Source organism: Rhineura floridana, chromosome 7, assembly GCF_030035675.1.
Source record: "Rhineura floridana isolate rRhiFlo1 chromosome 7, rRhiFlo1.hap2, whole genome shotgun sequence".
Taxonomy (NCBI): domain Eukaryota; kingdom Metazoa; phylum Chordata; class Lepidosauria; order Squamata; family Rhineuridae; genus Rhineura; species Rhineura floridana.
This window is the reverse complement of record NC_084486.1, coordinates 129116099-129130556: the sequence shown is the minus strand read 5'-3', so window position 1 is coordinate 129130556 and position 14458 is coordinate 129116099. Positions and strand designations below refer to the sequence as shown.

The 14458-nt window shown below is 40.0% G+C and overlaps 1 protein-coding gene across 1 annotated transcript in view; it reads left to right on the top strand.

Moving 5' to 3' along the window:
- The window catches only part of SI (sucrase-isomaltase), a 169651-nt gene extending 156137 nt beyond the window's left edge, over positions 1–13514 (top strand). Inside the window, exons 64-71 of the mRNA XM_061637223.1 lie at positions 923–1007; positions 1616–1672; positions 2355–2479; positions 4108–4196; positions 6110–6159; positions 7857–8030; positions 8455–8554; positions 13287–13514. Of these exons, the coding sequence (XP_061493207.1) occupies positions 923–1007; positions 1616–1672; positions 2355–2479; positions 4108–4196; positions 6110–6159; positions 7857–8030; positions 8455–8532 (658 nt within the window). The 3' untranslated portion in view covers positions 8533–8554; positions 13287–13514. The remainder of the gene's footprint in view (positions 1–922; positions 1008–1615; positions 1673–2354; positions 2480–4107; positions 4197–6109; positions 6160–7856; positions 8031–8454; positions 8555–13286) is intronic.
- The last annotated feature ends 944 nt before the right edge of the window (positions 13515–14458 follow it).

The following is a 14458-nucleotide window of genomic DNA, read 5'->3' as shown; positions in this document are numbered from 1 at the left end:
ACCAGAGTGGGGATATGACTCTGGGTCTCCCAAGGCCTTTTCTGACACTCTGGTCACTGCACCAATCTGGCTCTGCAGTGAAACATCTCTGAAACCCACTACTAAAAAAAGTCAAAGATCAGGAAATGGAAGAATTTATACAAATTATTCCAGTGGTTGCAGATCTAAAGCCTCATTTAGCACTGCATACACAGTCTCAAAGGCCAACTAGATTCCTTTTTAAGTGAAGTACTCTCTTTTCTGTGAATGGACTTTCTAACTTGGCCCATAGAACAAATCCCCATATTATGCAAAGATTCCACCATGGTTTTACTTAAAGTGCACATCATCATTATTAATATCTCGCCCTTCCTCCCAGAAGGAGCCCATTTTATTACAGAATGGAAATAACCTCCCTCAGTTAACATAGACTTGCTTTTGATATGGGAATTAGAGTTGAGCGATGACATCTGGCCCTAACTACAGTATATATATTTCCTGGCTTTCTTCTGCTTAAATGGATGTCAATTACTATTTTTAAACAGAATGAAGGAAGAGCTTGAAGCATCTGTCTAGTAAGCTTGATGGATGAGTAGAGATTTGAACCTGTCCAGACTCAAAGAAATAGAGTTTGTCCCTCCATTTCTTTTCCTGTGGATCACTTCTTCATATTTGTTTTGTTTTGTTTAGCAAATTAGATGACATAGCACCACTTACATCATCCAGGACTTGTGAGGGCAAATATATTAAATAATGTGAGGCTTTCAGAATGTTATATGTTGTGGAGCATTGTAGCACAAACAATATTCTACTGGAGTATCCGTTGAAATCAAAAAGTTAACATTGTGTGTATTTTCTACAATAAAATTGAGTGATGTTTTAGAACAGGAACTACTTTATAGCATATTAAAGATGAAATAATCCTTTGCAATTTTTCTTCAAGGTTTGTGGATGATAGGACAACATGGGATATCTACAAGCAATTCTTATGGGGCCCAGCTCTCCTGATTAGTCCTGTGCTAGAAGAAGTAAGCTTCATCATCATCATCATCATCATCATAATTATTATTATTATTTATTTATTTATTGGTCACCTATCTGTCCAGGTTAGTGGACACTCTAGGCGACTTACAATAACAAAAAGCTATACATAATATACATATACAAAAACAAACCACAGTCCTAAACAATTAAAACCAATTTCCAATTAAAACATCATAAAATTAATCCTCCTTAATCCCACAAAAAAAAAAAGCAGCAAAACAAAACAAAAGACAAAAACCCAGGCCACCCCAGCCAGCCGGCTTATGTATCCCTCCAAAGAGGGACAGGTGGTAGCAATCAGTCCCAGCTGGCTGGGTACCTGGGGCCTGGTCCTGCAGGATGCAGGTCTGCCAGGCAGAAGTCCCACAGGGAAGGGTGGTGGAGGTGGTGATCCCACAGCAGCAGCAGCAGCAGCAGCAGCAGCAGCAGCAGCAGCAGCAGACTCTCCTTCCCTGGGCGGCGATGTTCTCTTCCTGCAGGCCCTGGGTCTCCCAGGCCACCCCACATGTTTTGTGTTAATGTATTAGCACGACAATGCACCCATACTGTTTTCTGCTTGTCTTCAATTTACACCCATCTCTTTAAATTCTAGGGCGCTGTGACAGTGAATGCTTATATACCTGATGCACGGTGGTATGATTATTATACGGTAAGCAATTTCATAAATCAAAAGACCTGCTTTCAGGTTCGATAAAAATGTATCAGTCAAACGTGCTGTATAGTTAAATCTACAACTGAATTAAGTGGCTCCATATGTAACCGGACAAAATTCTGCCAATATTAAGTACTTTCTACGCTGAACTATACATTCTGTCTGTAGTGTATAAGTGTGGTCAGTATTCATCTACCACTTCTTTGCAAATTAGTGCCGCTAGAATTAGTGATTTCCAGAAGAGAAGTGGGGAGTGAGAGGAAAGTGCTTAACCCTACCCTTGCCTGCCACATTTTTCCTCCAATTTGTGCTGAGCAAGAAAAAAAGAGTGGGTGGTGGAAGAATATAAGACTATCTTCCTGCCTTGTGCTTCTCTTCTGTGAATTCAGTCCATACGTAACTCTCCCACTGAAGGTAATGGGACTTTAAAGTCCTAGACGTTGGTTTCCATGCTTGCAAAATCAAACTTTGGGTGTATTAATTACCATATACATTGTTTGCATGCATATATTACAGTTTACAGATTAATACAGTACAGGGCTTCTCTCTGTTTATAATGTTTGTGTTGAAGGAAGAATTCTTTCTACAACTTAACATGCTGCTGTTATGGGAAGTGTTGTATGTTTGCAAGAATGTCAGAATATGTTTCAGTTTCAAATTAGTGCCAATATTGTTATAGGAAGAAGACATTCAAATTCGAAGACAGTTCCATGTGTTACAAGCACCTTTGGATCATATAAATCTCCATATCCGGGGTGGTTACATCATTCCCTGGCAGGTTTCTGATATTACCACCAATGCCAGGTAAGTAGAACTTCCCATGAAATAAATGAGTATTATGCAGACTTGTACTGCGTGCATAGTGATTGATATCATCATCATTTATTACCCACCCTTCACCCAATGGTCCCAGGGTGGGTTACAACCCTTTTAAAAACAATATTAAAAACAATTTAAAAACAACCTAAAATTCCAAAATAGGGTGGGTCCTAAAAATACATGTTTCAGGTGTCAAAGGCCAGATTAAAGAAGTGTGTTTTCAGCATTCACTTAAAACTGTACAGCAAAGTTGCCAGATGCACCTTGGTGGGAAGGAAGTTCCACATCTTAGGGGCCACCACAAATAATGCCCTCTCCTTGGCCATCACACCCTGAGCTTCATGAACTCCACATATACTAGAGTGTCAGCATATTCATTTTATGTGCATGGACCTGGCTTCTCTTCATAGTTGATTTATTAATTATACTTGTATGCTGCATTTTCTCCAACAAGCTAGCTCAGACAGGTAGGTAGATTATAACTCAGAATTTTTTTAAGCTATGATTTGCTGTCAAAGTAGCATACAAGTACAATCCATAAGATACATTAATATTAGGGATACGTGGAGGTTTTTATGGCAGTATCCTCTGCTCCCTTGCAGCTAATGCCATAGTCCTGATTCCAGTCCCCTCCAAAGGATGGGAACTGAAAGAGCTGCAGATGGACTGTGTAGATGAGGATTCCCAGTAGTTTTCCATTCTGCTACAGGGGAGTCCTAGCTTTCAGAGTACAGTACAGAGAAGAGTCTAACACTGCTTGATGTATTTTCATTGGTGAAAGCCTGGTCTGGCCTAGAGCAGAATAGGAAGCTGCTTGGGATCCCTATATATGCAGTTCTATTTGGAGCTCCTTCAGTCACATTCTTCCGAAAAGAGGAGCCTGGAATGGGAAGTTTCTTATTGAGATGGGTGGATGTCCATATGCGCATCAGAGTCCCTCAATTCACAAAATACAATTGCTGGATTAAAGTAAGAAGTCTTTGAAACGGAACAAATGAAATGGTAACATTTTGGGGTTGCATGAAACAATATTTTCTTCTGGTTTTTAAGTCTGTATGCATTAAAAGTTGGGAGTTTGAATGTGTTTGGTGCTGGAGACCCAAAGTGTTCCCCACTGCCACCCACTTCCAAAAGCTCTCATTGTGCTGTCAACAAAACCAGCACAATGTGGGGAAGGGAGGAGAAGGAATGAGTGATATTTTAGGTGATAATTTCTTGGCTTAATGCTTCCAGAAGGAGTCCAATGCTCTTTTTGTTTAACTTTAAATTTACAAGTGATAAGAGAGAATGGTCAATATTTACAGTGAAAGCAGATGACAATTGTTGGATTTATCAGGAGATGTTTCAACTCAGCTTCTTTGAATGTCCCCTACCCAAATTACTTGGTCTTTCCAGACCAAAGCAAAGCTTTTCTTCTCCACTGCAGGCTACCACTCATAGCAAAAGCTGGGTTTTAAGAATTCTTTGTAACACAGCTCTAAGAATCATATTTCAAGTGCCTTCGGGGAAAGGACTTTGAGATGTCCCCATTTTCTTTTTGGTGATGGAAAAACGAATTGAAGGTGCTAGGCATTTCCTGAGGAATGCTTTCTAAAGTTTTCTTTTTCATCCAGCCGACGGAATCCTATGGGGCTCACTGTTGCTTTGGATGATAATGGCAATGCTGAAGGACAACTTTACTGGGACGATGGAGTTACTATTGGTAAGTGTATTACCAAACTTTGGATCTGGTTAGGAAGTTCCAGCTGGTGACGAATACAGCAGTTAGACTGCTGATGGGGACACACAGATGACAACATATGATACCTCTGCTAAAACATCTGCAATGCCTGCCCATATGTTAACAGGCCAGGTTCACTGTCCTTGTGTTGATATACAAAGTCCTGAACAATTTGGGTTAAGTATGCCTTAAGCTAGAAGCCCCTAAAAAGCATGTTCCTTCACAGAATTGTGGGTGATGATACTGGGCCCCAAGACTCAGTTAGTACTGGGGACATTCTATCATCTCCCTGATCAAAATGCTGAGGGAGATCTTGAGGTGAAAAATGCAATTGAGGAAGCATCCAAACTAGGAAATGTAATAGTAATCGGTGATTTCAACTACCCTGATGTAGACTAGCAAAATAATGTATTCCAGTCACAGCAAAGGGGTAAAATTTCTAGATACCCTAAAATACTATGCTCTAGAACAGTTGGTCATGGAACCTACCAGAGGAGTGGCAACTCTGGACTTAATCTTAAGTGGCACCCAAGAGCTGGTGTGAGATGTTAAGTGTTGTCCTAATGATTGGGAGCAGTGACTATAGTGCTATTAAATTAAAAATACATGTAAATGGCCAATTGCCAAGAAAATCCAACACGGTCACATTTCACTTCAAAAGAGGAAACTTCCCAAAAGTGAGGGGATTGGTAAAATGAAAGTTGAAAGGCAAAGTCCAGAAGGTCAAATCACTGCCAAATGCTTGGGACTTTTTTAAAAACACAGTAATAGAAGCTCAACTGGAGTGTATACTGTAGATCAGGAAAGGTACCACCAGGGCCAAGAGGATGCCAACATGTTAACAAGCAGAGTCAAAGAAGAAACTAGAGGCAAGAAGTCTTCTTTCAAAAAATGAAAGTCTTGTCTGAACAGGGAGAATAAAAAGGAACACAAACTCTGGCAAAATAAATGCAAGAAGGGATGCTAAAAAAGAATTTGAGAAGCACATTGCTAAAAACAACAACCAACAAAAAATATTTAAATACATTCAAAGCAGGAGATCATCTAGGGAGGCACTTGGACCCTTGGATTACCAGGGAGTCAAAAGTGTGCTAAAGTAGGACAAGGAGATTGCAGAGAAGCTGAATGTATTCATATTTGCATCTGTATTCATAGTGGAGAATATAGATCAGATCTCTATTCCTGAACTAAGTTTTGCACGGAGTCTGAGGAACCGAGGCAAATAGTGGTGACGAGAGATGAAATTCTAGGCATAATAGTTAAAATAAAAACTGACAAATTGCCTGGCCCAGATGGCATCCACCCGAGTTCTCAAAGAACTCAAATGTGAGATTACTGATCTTCTTACAAAAATACGTAACAACCCACAGGTCCTCTTCTATACCTGAGGACTGGAAAGTGGCCAGTGTAACACCAATCTTATAAAGGGATCCAGCTCACCTTGCACTTTTCTGCTAGTCCTTCTCCAAGTTTAAGTTAAATGCCTAAAGAGGCGTGATACCCCTGATCATTGTACACATGGTGTCTGAAAATACATCTAAAAACAGAGTCACAGAATCACAGAATAGTAGAGGTGGAGATGGCCTATAAGGCCATAGATTTCACCTCCCTGCTCTATGCAGGAATCCAAGTTAAAGCATATTGACAGATAGCACATAAAGCTATCCTACTGATATATATATTATATATATATATATATATATATATATATATATATATATATATATACACACACACACACACACACATACACACACACACATCATTTTTGAGCCAGGCTTAAGAAACATACACCAGCATCCCTTCACTAGTCTACAGTTCTTCAGCTTTAATTGACATACATACAACAGTTACTGTATTCACAAAATTATTCTGTTGTTGCTTTCTTATTACAGATGCGTATGAGAAAGGGCTTTACCTCTTTCACACATTCAATGCAAGTCAGGTATGTATGATTTCTAATCTTTTATTCTTGTTTCAGTTCCTACACAGCACCCAACACTGCTGTAGCTATTATACTTGATTGCTGTATTGATTTATAAAGAAATAGAGATTATGGATTCCATCTCATTCTGCAGGCATTTGCCTCTTCAGACCTTTTGTCAGTGCATGGGCAGAATAGGTATAATGTCAATTCTCCCATTTCTTTAAAAAAAAAAAATCTCCCACAGAAGCTGCTTGTTTTTTCTGCCTCACTTGTAATGTGTTTTTCCCCCCCAAAAAACATTTTATTTCTTTTTTGGCTTACAAATATCAGTGTGTTTTAGAATTTATTTCTAATTCCAGTTGGTACTGGATTGCGCTTACTTCATTGTTATGAGGTGGCCAAGAGTGGTGTGTGTGTGTGTGTTTTGCTCCATTAAACAACTTTCCAGTGTTACTCAGCCTCTCCAGCTGCTAAGGGAAGAGGAGGATTACCAAGTGCCTAAGATCAGTATATTGCTGAGATCAGTATATTTTGGTTTTAAGGGAAGTAGGGATGTAAGTAGATTTTTTTTTCCTTTCCAGCCTGTATTCGGCACATGCAGCACTGTTTCCATTCACCTGCTGTTCACCTTCCATCAAAAAGATGTTATTCGTCTTGCTGTCCACTGAGGAGAAATTATATAGTTTATGTAATTAATGATGAGAAATTATATACTTATATAATTAATCATGTACATTTCATTGTCATTATGTTATTCCACCCCATTCATTTCAGTACAAAGAAAACACAGTGCAAATGAGGGGAAATGATCAATTCGTTTGTCGACTGAAAGCAATAACAACAATCATATTCACTAGATTGATTTCTGTCCCAGATATGGGACAAATAAGTGAACATCAGTTATTTCTGCTCCATTTCTATTTTCATCTGAATTTCTCCAACATCCCTAAAAACTCTCTGCACAGATTTCTTTAAAAAGTAAAAAGGGTTTTAGTTTGTAGTACAGGCTGGACAACCTCCTGAATTTTCCATGCTTATACCAAAGCCTAGTCACTGTTTTCATTTGGAAATGAATGCTCTGTATAACTAGTGGTGGCAGTACTAGCTACAATCTGAAAACAAAATGAAGATTATATTGTAGAACAGGTTGTCCCTTTTAAAAATGTGATTTCTAATATTTGAACTACAAATGAGCACAATTTGCAAGAAACATTCCCTCACAGGTTTATGATTTTCTATGACTTAAGGGTTTTTTTCAAAAAACAATCTGCCCTATGTTACCTAAAATATTTAAATTTTCTGCTCAGACCAATCAGAATCATACCAGAATTCTTCATTGCAGCTGATTTCCATATGTAAGGAGCAAATATCTTGCAGGACAAGGACACCACAATAAATAGTGAAATCTAGTAGGATCTTTCCATAAAGTAGCATGTGTAAATTGTTCAGATTTTGCCTGGAACAACCAGACTCAGGCACTGTGAGTCAAATATCACAGGTAATCATCCAGTGCCTAAGCAAACAGATTTGGAGAACTGGTATTTTAAGGTCTTTGCCAGTACATTTCTCTTGTTCAGTTGGGGTTACCTTCCAACATGATGTTATTTCCCCAGCTATGGAATATGTAGTGGAAAGGGGTTGAAGCCAGACAATAGTTGTGGCAAGCCGCTGTGAAATCATAGATAAAATCATGACAACAATATTCTGCTTTTCAGAGTGTATTGGACATCACTATAGACAACCAGGGATACATAGATCCAAACGACTTGACATTTGGTGAAATTAAAATTCTAGGAGTAGCACCTGACACCCCTGCCAACGCCACTGTGCTTCAGAATGATTTACCGATCCTATCCAATCATACTGCCACCTATAATTCTACAACTCAGGTAAGAAAAAATGATGCTGAACTATTTCAGTATTTGGGGTCCCCCCCGTTAATCTCTGCATTAGGTGCAATTTTAGTTTTAATATCACTCTCATTTGCGGGGGGGGGATATGTTCTCTCCATTGCAACCCAAACATTCGTATTTTTTTTTTACTTTAAAAAGAAAAGTAGGACAACATGTTTTATTCTGCTCTTTGTAAATATGGAATTTGCCATTTTCACTAGAGTCACACACTTAGGTGACATTTCCATTGAACTAGTATCCACCATGACCCCAAGATCTCTTTATCATTAGTCACTGCCAGTTGAGACACCATCAGTGTACATGTGGTGAGGATCCCCCCCTTTAGGCTGCTCATTCATGCATTCTATAAAAGAATATGAACCTGAATTTGCTGTTCTGTGTTTGCTGTTTATTTTGAAAGGTCTTCCACATTACGGGTCTTCAGCTTTCACTGGGACAAGCATATTCAGTGAAATGGGGGCTGCCAATACAGTTGTGAAGGCTGTGGCTGTCTCTGGGAGGTAAGCATGTTTGTAATAGAGAATAAACGAAGCAGGTTAAAGGGAACCATTTTCTCCCAAAGTAGGTGGTGGTAAATTTAGAGCACCATTTTGGCTTTTTTATTCCATGGGTAAAATTATTCATAATTTTTGGAGGCTGTGATGGATGAATCAATTCCAGATCATTTTTTTTCTTTTGATGTCTGTTTGGTTCTGTTTCTACAGCAACACATGGGAATATTTTCCACACACACACAACATTCTGATTACATTCTCATCTTTTTCAGGAGATGGTCTAAGGGCTTGGAGCCATTAGCTAGCAAAGCTGCTGCCCTTTAAAACTTTCCTCTATTCTTTCCCTGTGTTCCTTAAATAATGCAACCATTTCTATGTGTGTTGCAAATACTCCTGGGTCATCATGGGAGGGTTGTAATGATGTCTTTATATTGTATCAAACAACCTGTTCCACGAGCACTCTTGTCACATAACCCAGGGCCATGTGCACCCACAGTAATTGCTGTCTACACCTGCTCCAAGCAGCTGATAACTCTTTAGGAACACAATAAAAACACTGGGAAAAAGTTGAGCAAAGATTGGGCCAGCTATTGCTCCAAGGGACTGTTAAAGTTACACACACATACACATACCTTAAAATGCTGCTCAGGCCATGTTATAGCATTAGTTTGTGGTATGGATTCCTTAGCTGAACTGCATTCCAGTTTGTGCATTAGTCTATGGGTATGTATCAGGTAAGTTCACCCAGGAATTCATACCAAACAAACTCCTCATACTGTTTGGGAGTGGGGCCCATTTTGGTAGCAGTAATAATGGCATTTTCTCTCTACCTGTAAATAATTATTTTATCATTCCCATTTAATGTGATGGAAGTACCTTAGAGGGCAAACTCCCCTTGTTCCATGGACCTTCTGAGAAGAAAATGGCAGCCCACACTGGCAGAACCCATTTTCCCCACAGTGCTCCACTTGGAATAATGCCATACCATGAATTGTAGCATTATTCCAAGTGTGGCATTGTGAGGGACATAGTGGCCAGTAGGAGACAGCTGTCAACCACAGTTCCATTACCATTTGCTATGGTTGAAAATTAACATTTTTTAAAAGAAAAAGCCACTGCCAGTATAGCTGTTCAGTAGAACCCTGCCCTGAAACTTAACAAATATGTTTCCATTCTGAAATTTGTAAAAGGATTTTGAACCCAAACTTCATCTATCCCTACCCAAAAAACTTTAAGTTAAAACACTAGTTGTGGTGAAATAGGCACAATAACCACATCCTTAAGATGTTTGGAAAGGCAATCTTTTTGGACTGTTATACTGGGTTTGAATAGATGTTGGACTGTTATTGTAGTGTTCTATTCAGTAGCAAATTCAGAAGTGCAGGGTCCCTTCATGATAGTCACAGTCACACACATCCCTTTTTTGCTGCTGGGTGGAGAATGAGATCCTTGTTAATGCCTTCTCCCACATCGACAGACATCCCTAGGAGCCAATATGCATGCAAGGGCAAAGTGTTAGCTACTGAAAAGAGCCTTCTCAGTGGCCAAGACACTCTCCTTTGATGCTGATTGGCTCATAGGATACCGGAGGCATAGGGACCCTGCTGGGATCCTGCTCCCAAGAAAAGTAAGGGGTCTAAGACCCTGGATAATTACACCCCTGGTTATATTGCTAGGCATTTTTTCGGTTGAGTTGTGAGCCACTTTGGGTGCATTTGTGCAGAAAAGCGGCATACAAATGGAAATATTATTATCGTTATCATCATCATCATCATCTTCATCATTATTAATAACAACAATAACAGCCCAAGACCAATCTTTGGAAGGGAGCCTTCTCAGTTTTTGCATGTATTCTGAGTTTTGATTTGTTCTGATGAATTTCAAGCTAAAGTTAGATCCTGTTGTTTGTGGTGGTTGTTTTAAAGGTTGTTGTTGTATGGATGTTGGTTCTGTAGAAATTGCTACTGAGAATACATTTTGTAGAAAAGTGGTGCACATGTGCGTATATGTACACACCCACACATATCTATTTAGGAACTCAGAGACAGTTTTCTCCCGTGCATAGAGGGTTACACTCAAATCCAGCTTGCCAGCTGTTATGGACTTTCATCCATTTCTATGATATCTTAACCCCATGACTTCTGAATTGTATTTAAGAACATAAGGCTGATGAGGGTTAAAAAATTAAGAGTCATGCTTGGAATGTTTTGCCCCCCAATATTCTGGGAAATATGCCAATGTTCCTGTTTGTAAGTAAACAAAGACATAAAGATGCCAGGTGCATGCCAGGTTCACAGCCTTATATGGCAGTTTAACAAACTAGCTAAACTAGCATACCTAGTTTAACAAAACTTCTAAAGATACTCTGTCAGCTCCCCATCATTTTATATTCTGAATCTCCCAAGACCTAGGAATACTTGGGTGGGATCTCCAACCATTAGCCTACCTGTTGAGATTATTGCTGTTGGTAATGGTGCCAGCTTAGGCGAGCAAGACATCTGACATGTAAAGGCTTTGAACACCACAGGACAAAGGGGACAACATGAGAATCCTTGATTCTGTGCATTCACCTGAAAGAGGCTGCTCCAGGTGGTTTCAGGTGGTGCCCAACATGGGGCTCAACAGCGGAAATAGTGCCCGGATGAGAATTTCTATTAATCTGCAGAAAATCAGATTTCTGGTCTGAAATATTGAAATAACTTCAGAACATAAGTAAATCTCTAGAGTAGCCTCATCCAGAGAGTGTTGGGAAGCAAGGAGAGCAAGGCTAGAGAAGTCTTGAGAGAACACAGTCTTTAATCATGGCACAGCCATTTGCTGATAGAGAAGGCTTTCTGGCAGCATTTCATGGAGTCAAAATAAGGGAACCTGTTGATGGAGTTCGTCATGTTTGAAAGGACAAATGGAGATTGGCTAATGGGATGTCACTATACCACCATAGCCTATGCAGCTGATAGGTGGAGATGTTCCAAGATGGAATATGTTCATGCATATGAAAGTGCTGGTGTATGCATTCGAGCCTGAGAAGCAAAAGTGGCTGCTTGGTTAGGTTAGGAGCCATGCCAGAGCATTATCCTGGAGAAATGAAGGATGGACCAGTGGCTATATGGTTGATGAGGGAAGAAATCATGCCCCATTGACTCCAGAAGAAATGCCAGGTGTAGTGGCAGTTAGAATGATGCTGTGGCAGCTCTTTATCTGAAAGTACATGGACACATAGCAGCTGCCAACTTGCAACCTGTGTTGGCCGCTATAGCAAAAACAGAGGGAGCAGCAGTCACTTTCCAACTGGGAATGTATCTGGCCCTGGGAGCCTATGCCACAGTATATGGCATAGTGAAGAGTTTGCTAAGAGGACAAATATTAATGCTGGCTGTGAATATGTCTGTGGAAGCTCTGCCTGATTACTGCACTCGAGCAGAACAGTTTGAGACAGTGTTAACAGGTGCACAGAGTGCTCTGGGCTTGGATCCTCTGGGATGAAACCAGAGAGCTCAGGATAAGGAAACTGCTGAAGAAGAAGCAGATGTAAAATTGGTCAAAGATGTGTAGGTAGAAGAAGACCCACACTTCTGTTGCTGGTGCCACTGGCCCAGAGAGACACAGAAATCTCACTGAGGCAACAATAGTCAGCCTTACAGAGGGAGTCCAACAGGAGACATGACGACCAGTCCCAAGAGTGTGCTATCAGTTGCATGTGAGAGTAACACACACACACACACACACACACAAACGTTATGGTGGATATGGGAATCCTGAATTCTAAGAGCAATGAGCCGTCTGGGAAGCAAGAAGTCACTCAGCAAATGCCCCTATTCCCCAGAGAGGAGGAGGCAGATAAAGAAATCGCCATCCAGTGTTTCCATCCAGTCAGTCAGCTGTAGAATTAAAGACAGTTCAGTATGTATCCACCAGACTTCAAGATAAAGATGGCAATTCAGGAGAATAGCTTGCCTAGTAAACAGGAAGGAAAGGACTTGAATCCTATGTCTATAAGGACATCCAGCAGAATGACACTGCTTTTCTTGTGTGAATGATTCCTAACTCTACCTGTTCAAGTAGGCAATCGAAAATTGCCAAACTTATTTAAAGCCACGATTAAAGATGTGTACAGCTTTACACATCTAGCAACTTAAAATGCTAGTTCAGTATCAACAAAACAAAGACTGTTAAACTTCACAGCAGCACTTAAGCATAAAGTAGATAAATTCAGAAAGCTATTGAAAATGTGTTGTGATTAATTATGTAAGGGTTCTTCCATCAATAAAGACATAATAGCCCTGTTTATATGCAATAGCAGAGAATACCAACCACTTTTCCATAACAGAGTGCTTATCATCATGGATAGGTGATCCATCTGGATGTATATGGTTATATCCCATCAGGAGCTTAGAAGCTGATGCCAGATAAGGATTCTCACCTTTCTCATTGAACGTGCAATTCCCCGAATGTTGCATTTAGAGCAAGGGACATGCCTCTCCTCTGCAACTATATAGGAGCAGGACATTAAGTGGGAATTCAGTTCACCATGCCACTTTCAGAGAGTTCAAGGAAAGTGGAACGAAAAAAGTGTGAGACAAAAATGAGCCCTTGCTAAGCTATCAACCATAGGCCCAAAATTGGTGCAGCCTAGTCCCAGACATGTAGCCAAGAATACATAATTTGCCAAATAAATACAGAATGGAATAATTCCTTTTCATTTCATGTATATGTTATACCAAAATATCTTTTCCAACAGGTTAAAGCAACAACCATTTAATCCTGGAGACAAATGAAGTGCAGATCCAGCTCAAGAAAAGAAATACACAGCTCAGGAAATGTACTTGCAGTTTGAAAATGGGAAGAACCCATGGAAACACTCGATGTGGAAGTGGAATAATTTCTATCCCTTAACCAACTGTTCAGCCAATTGATTTTGAGTCAGGTTCTGTCAAAGCAGTTGATTAAAGTATAAGAGTAAAGTAAATGGAGATTTTGTATTCATGGACTGAGGTGTTATGGGCTGCCTTCCATTTCTATGATATCTTAACCCTATGACTTCTCAATTGTATAGAGAATATGAAGCTGATAATAGGGTTAAGAAATTAAGAGACATGCTTGGAACGTTTTGTCCTCCAAGATTCTGGGAAGTCTGCCCGTGTGTAAGTAAACAAAATATAAGAATGCCAGGTGCACAGCGTTATATGGCAATTCAGGAAACTAGCTAAATTAGTTTAACTAAACTAGTTAACTAGTCCCACCTGCAGATGAGATGGCCTTGAGGTTGATGGCTTAATAAGGTAAAACAGGTCAAAGCTGTGAGTCAAGGTCAAAGCCTTGAACACTCCTATAAGGAGGAGATTTCATACAGCAGCTACCAGTCTCTTGGGGCTTGGTTGAAGACATGCTGTGCATGCTGTTGAAGGTCTGGTCGTTCCATACAGGGTGAGATAATTCAATTACTTTCTGAATTACATATAGTATATATAGAAATGTTCTGCTAAAGAAATGTACTGGATATCAATGTAACTTGTTAGTTTTACAAATATTGCCAGATATTGTTAGGTCCAAACCCAACACGCGAGTCGCCCTGTCAACCCCAACTCGCTTACACCCGGGAGTGCGGAGTTGAGTGCAAATGAACCCACTATCAGAGATCAAGTAACACGAGACAATTCCTTTGCAAAGGGGACCCAATACTTACAAGCCGAAGCAGGTCAGCATGGGAACCTCGTTTATTGGTGTCATAGGGTTTATATAGGCTCACCCCGAAGTTTACAATATCGGGCATGCGTCATAAAATACAAAAGAAGCGATTGCTAGATGTTATAGCTTTAGGGCATATGAGAAGGAGGTAAAGGGGTACAAGGGGAAGGACAAAAGTGGAAACATTAAGACTATCTCTCAGACTCTATGTCTGCATACTTCGCA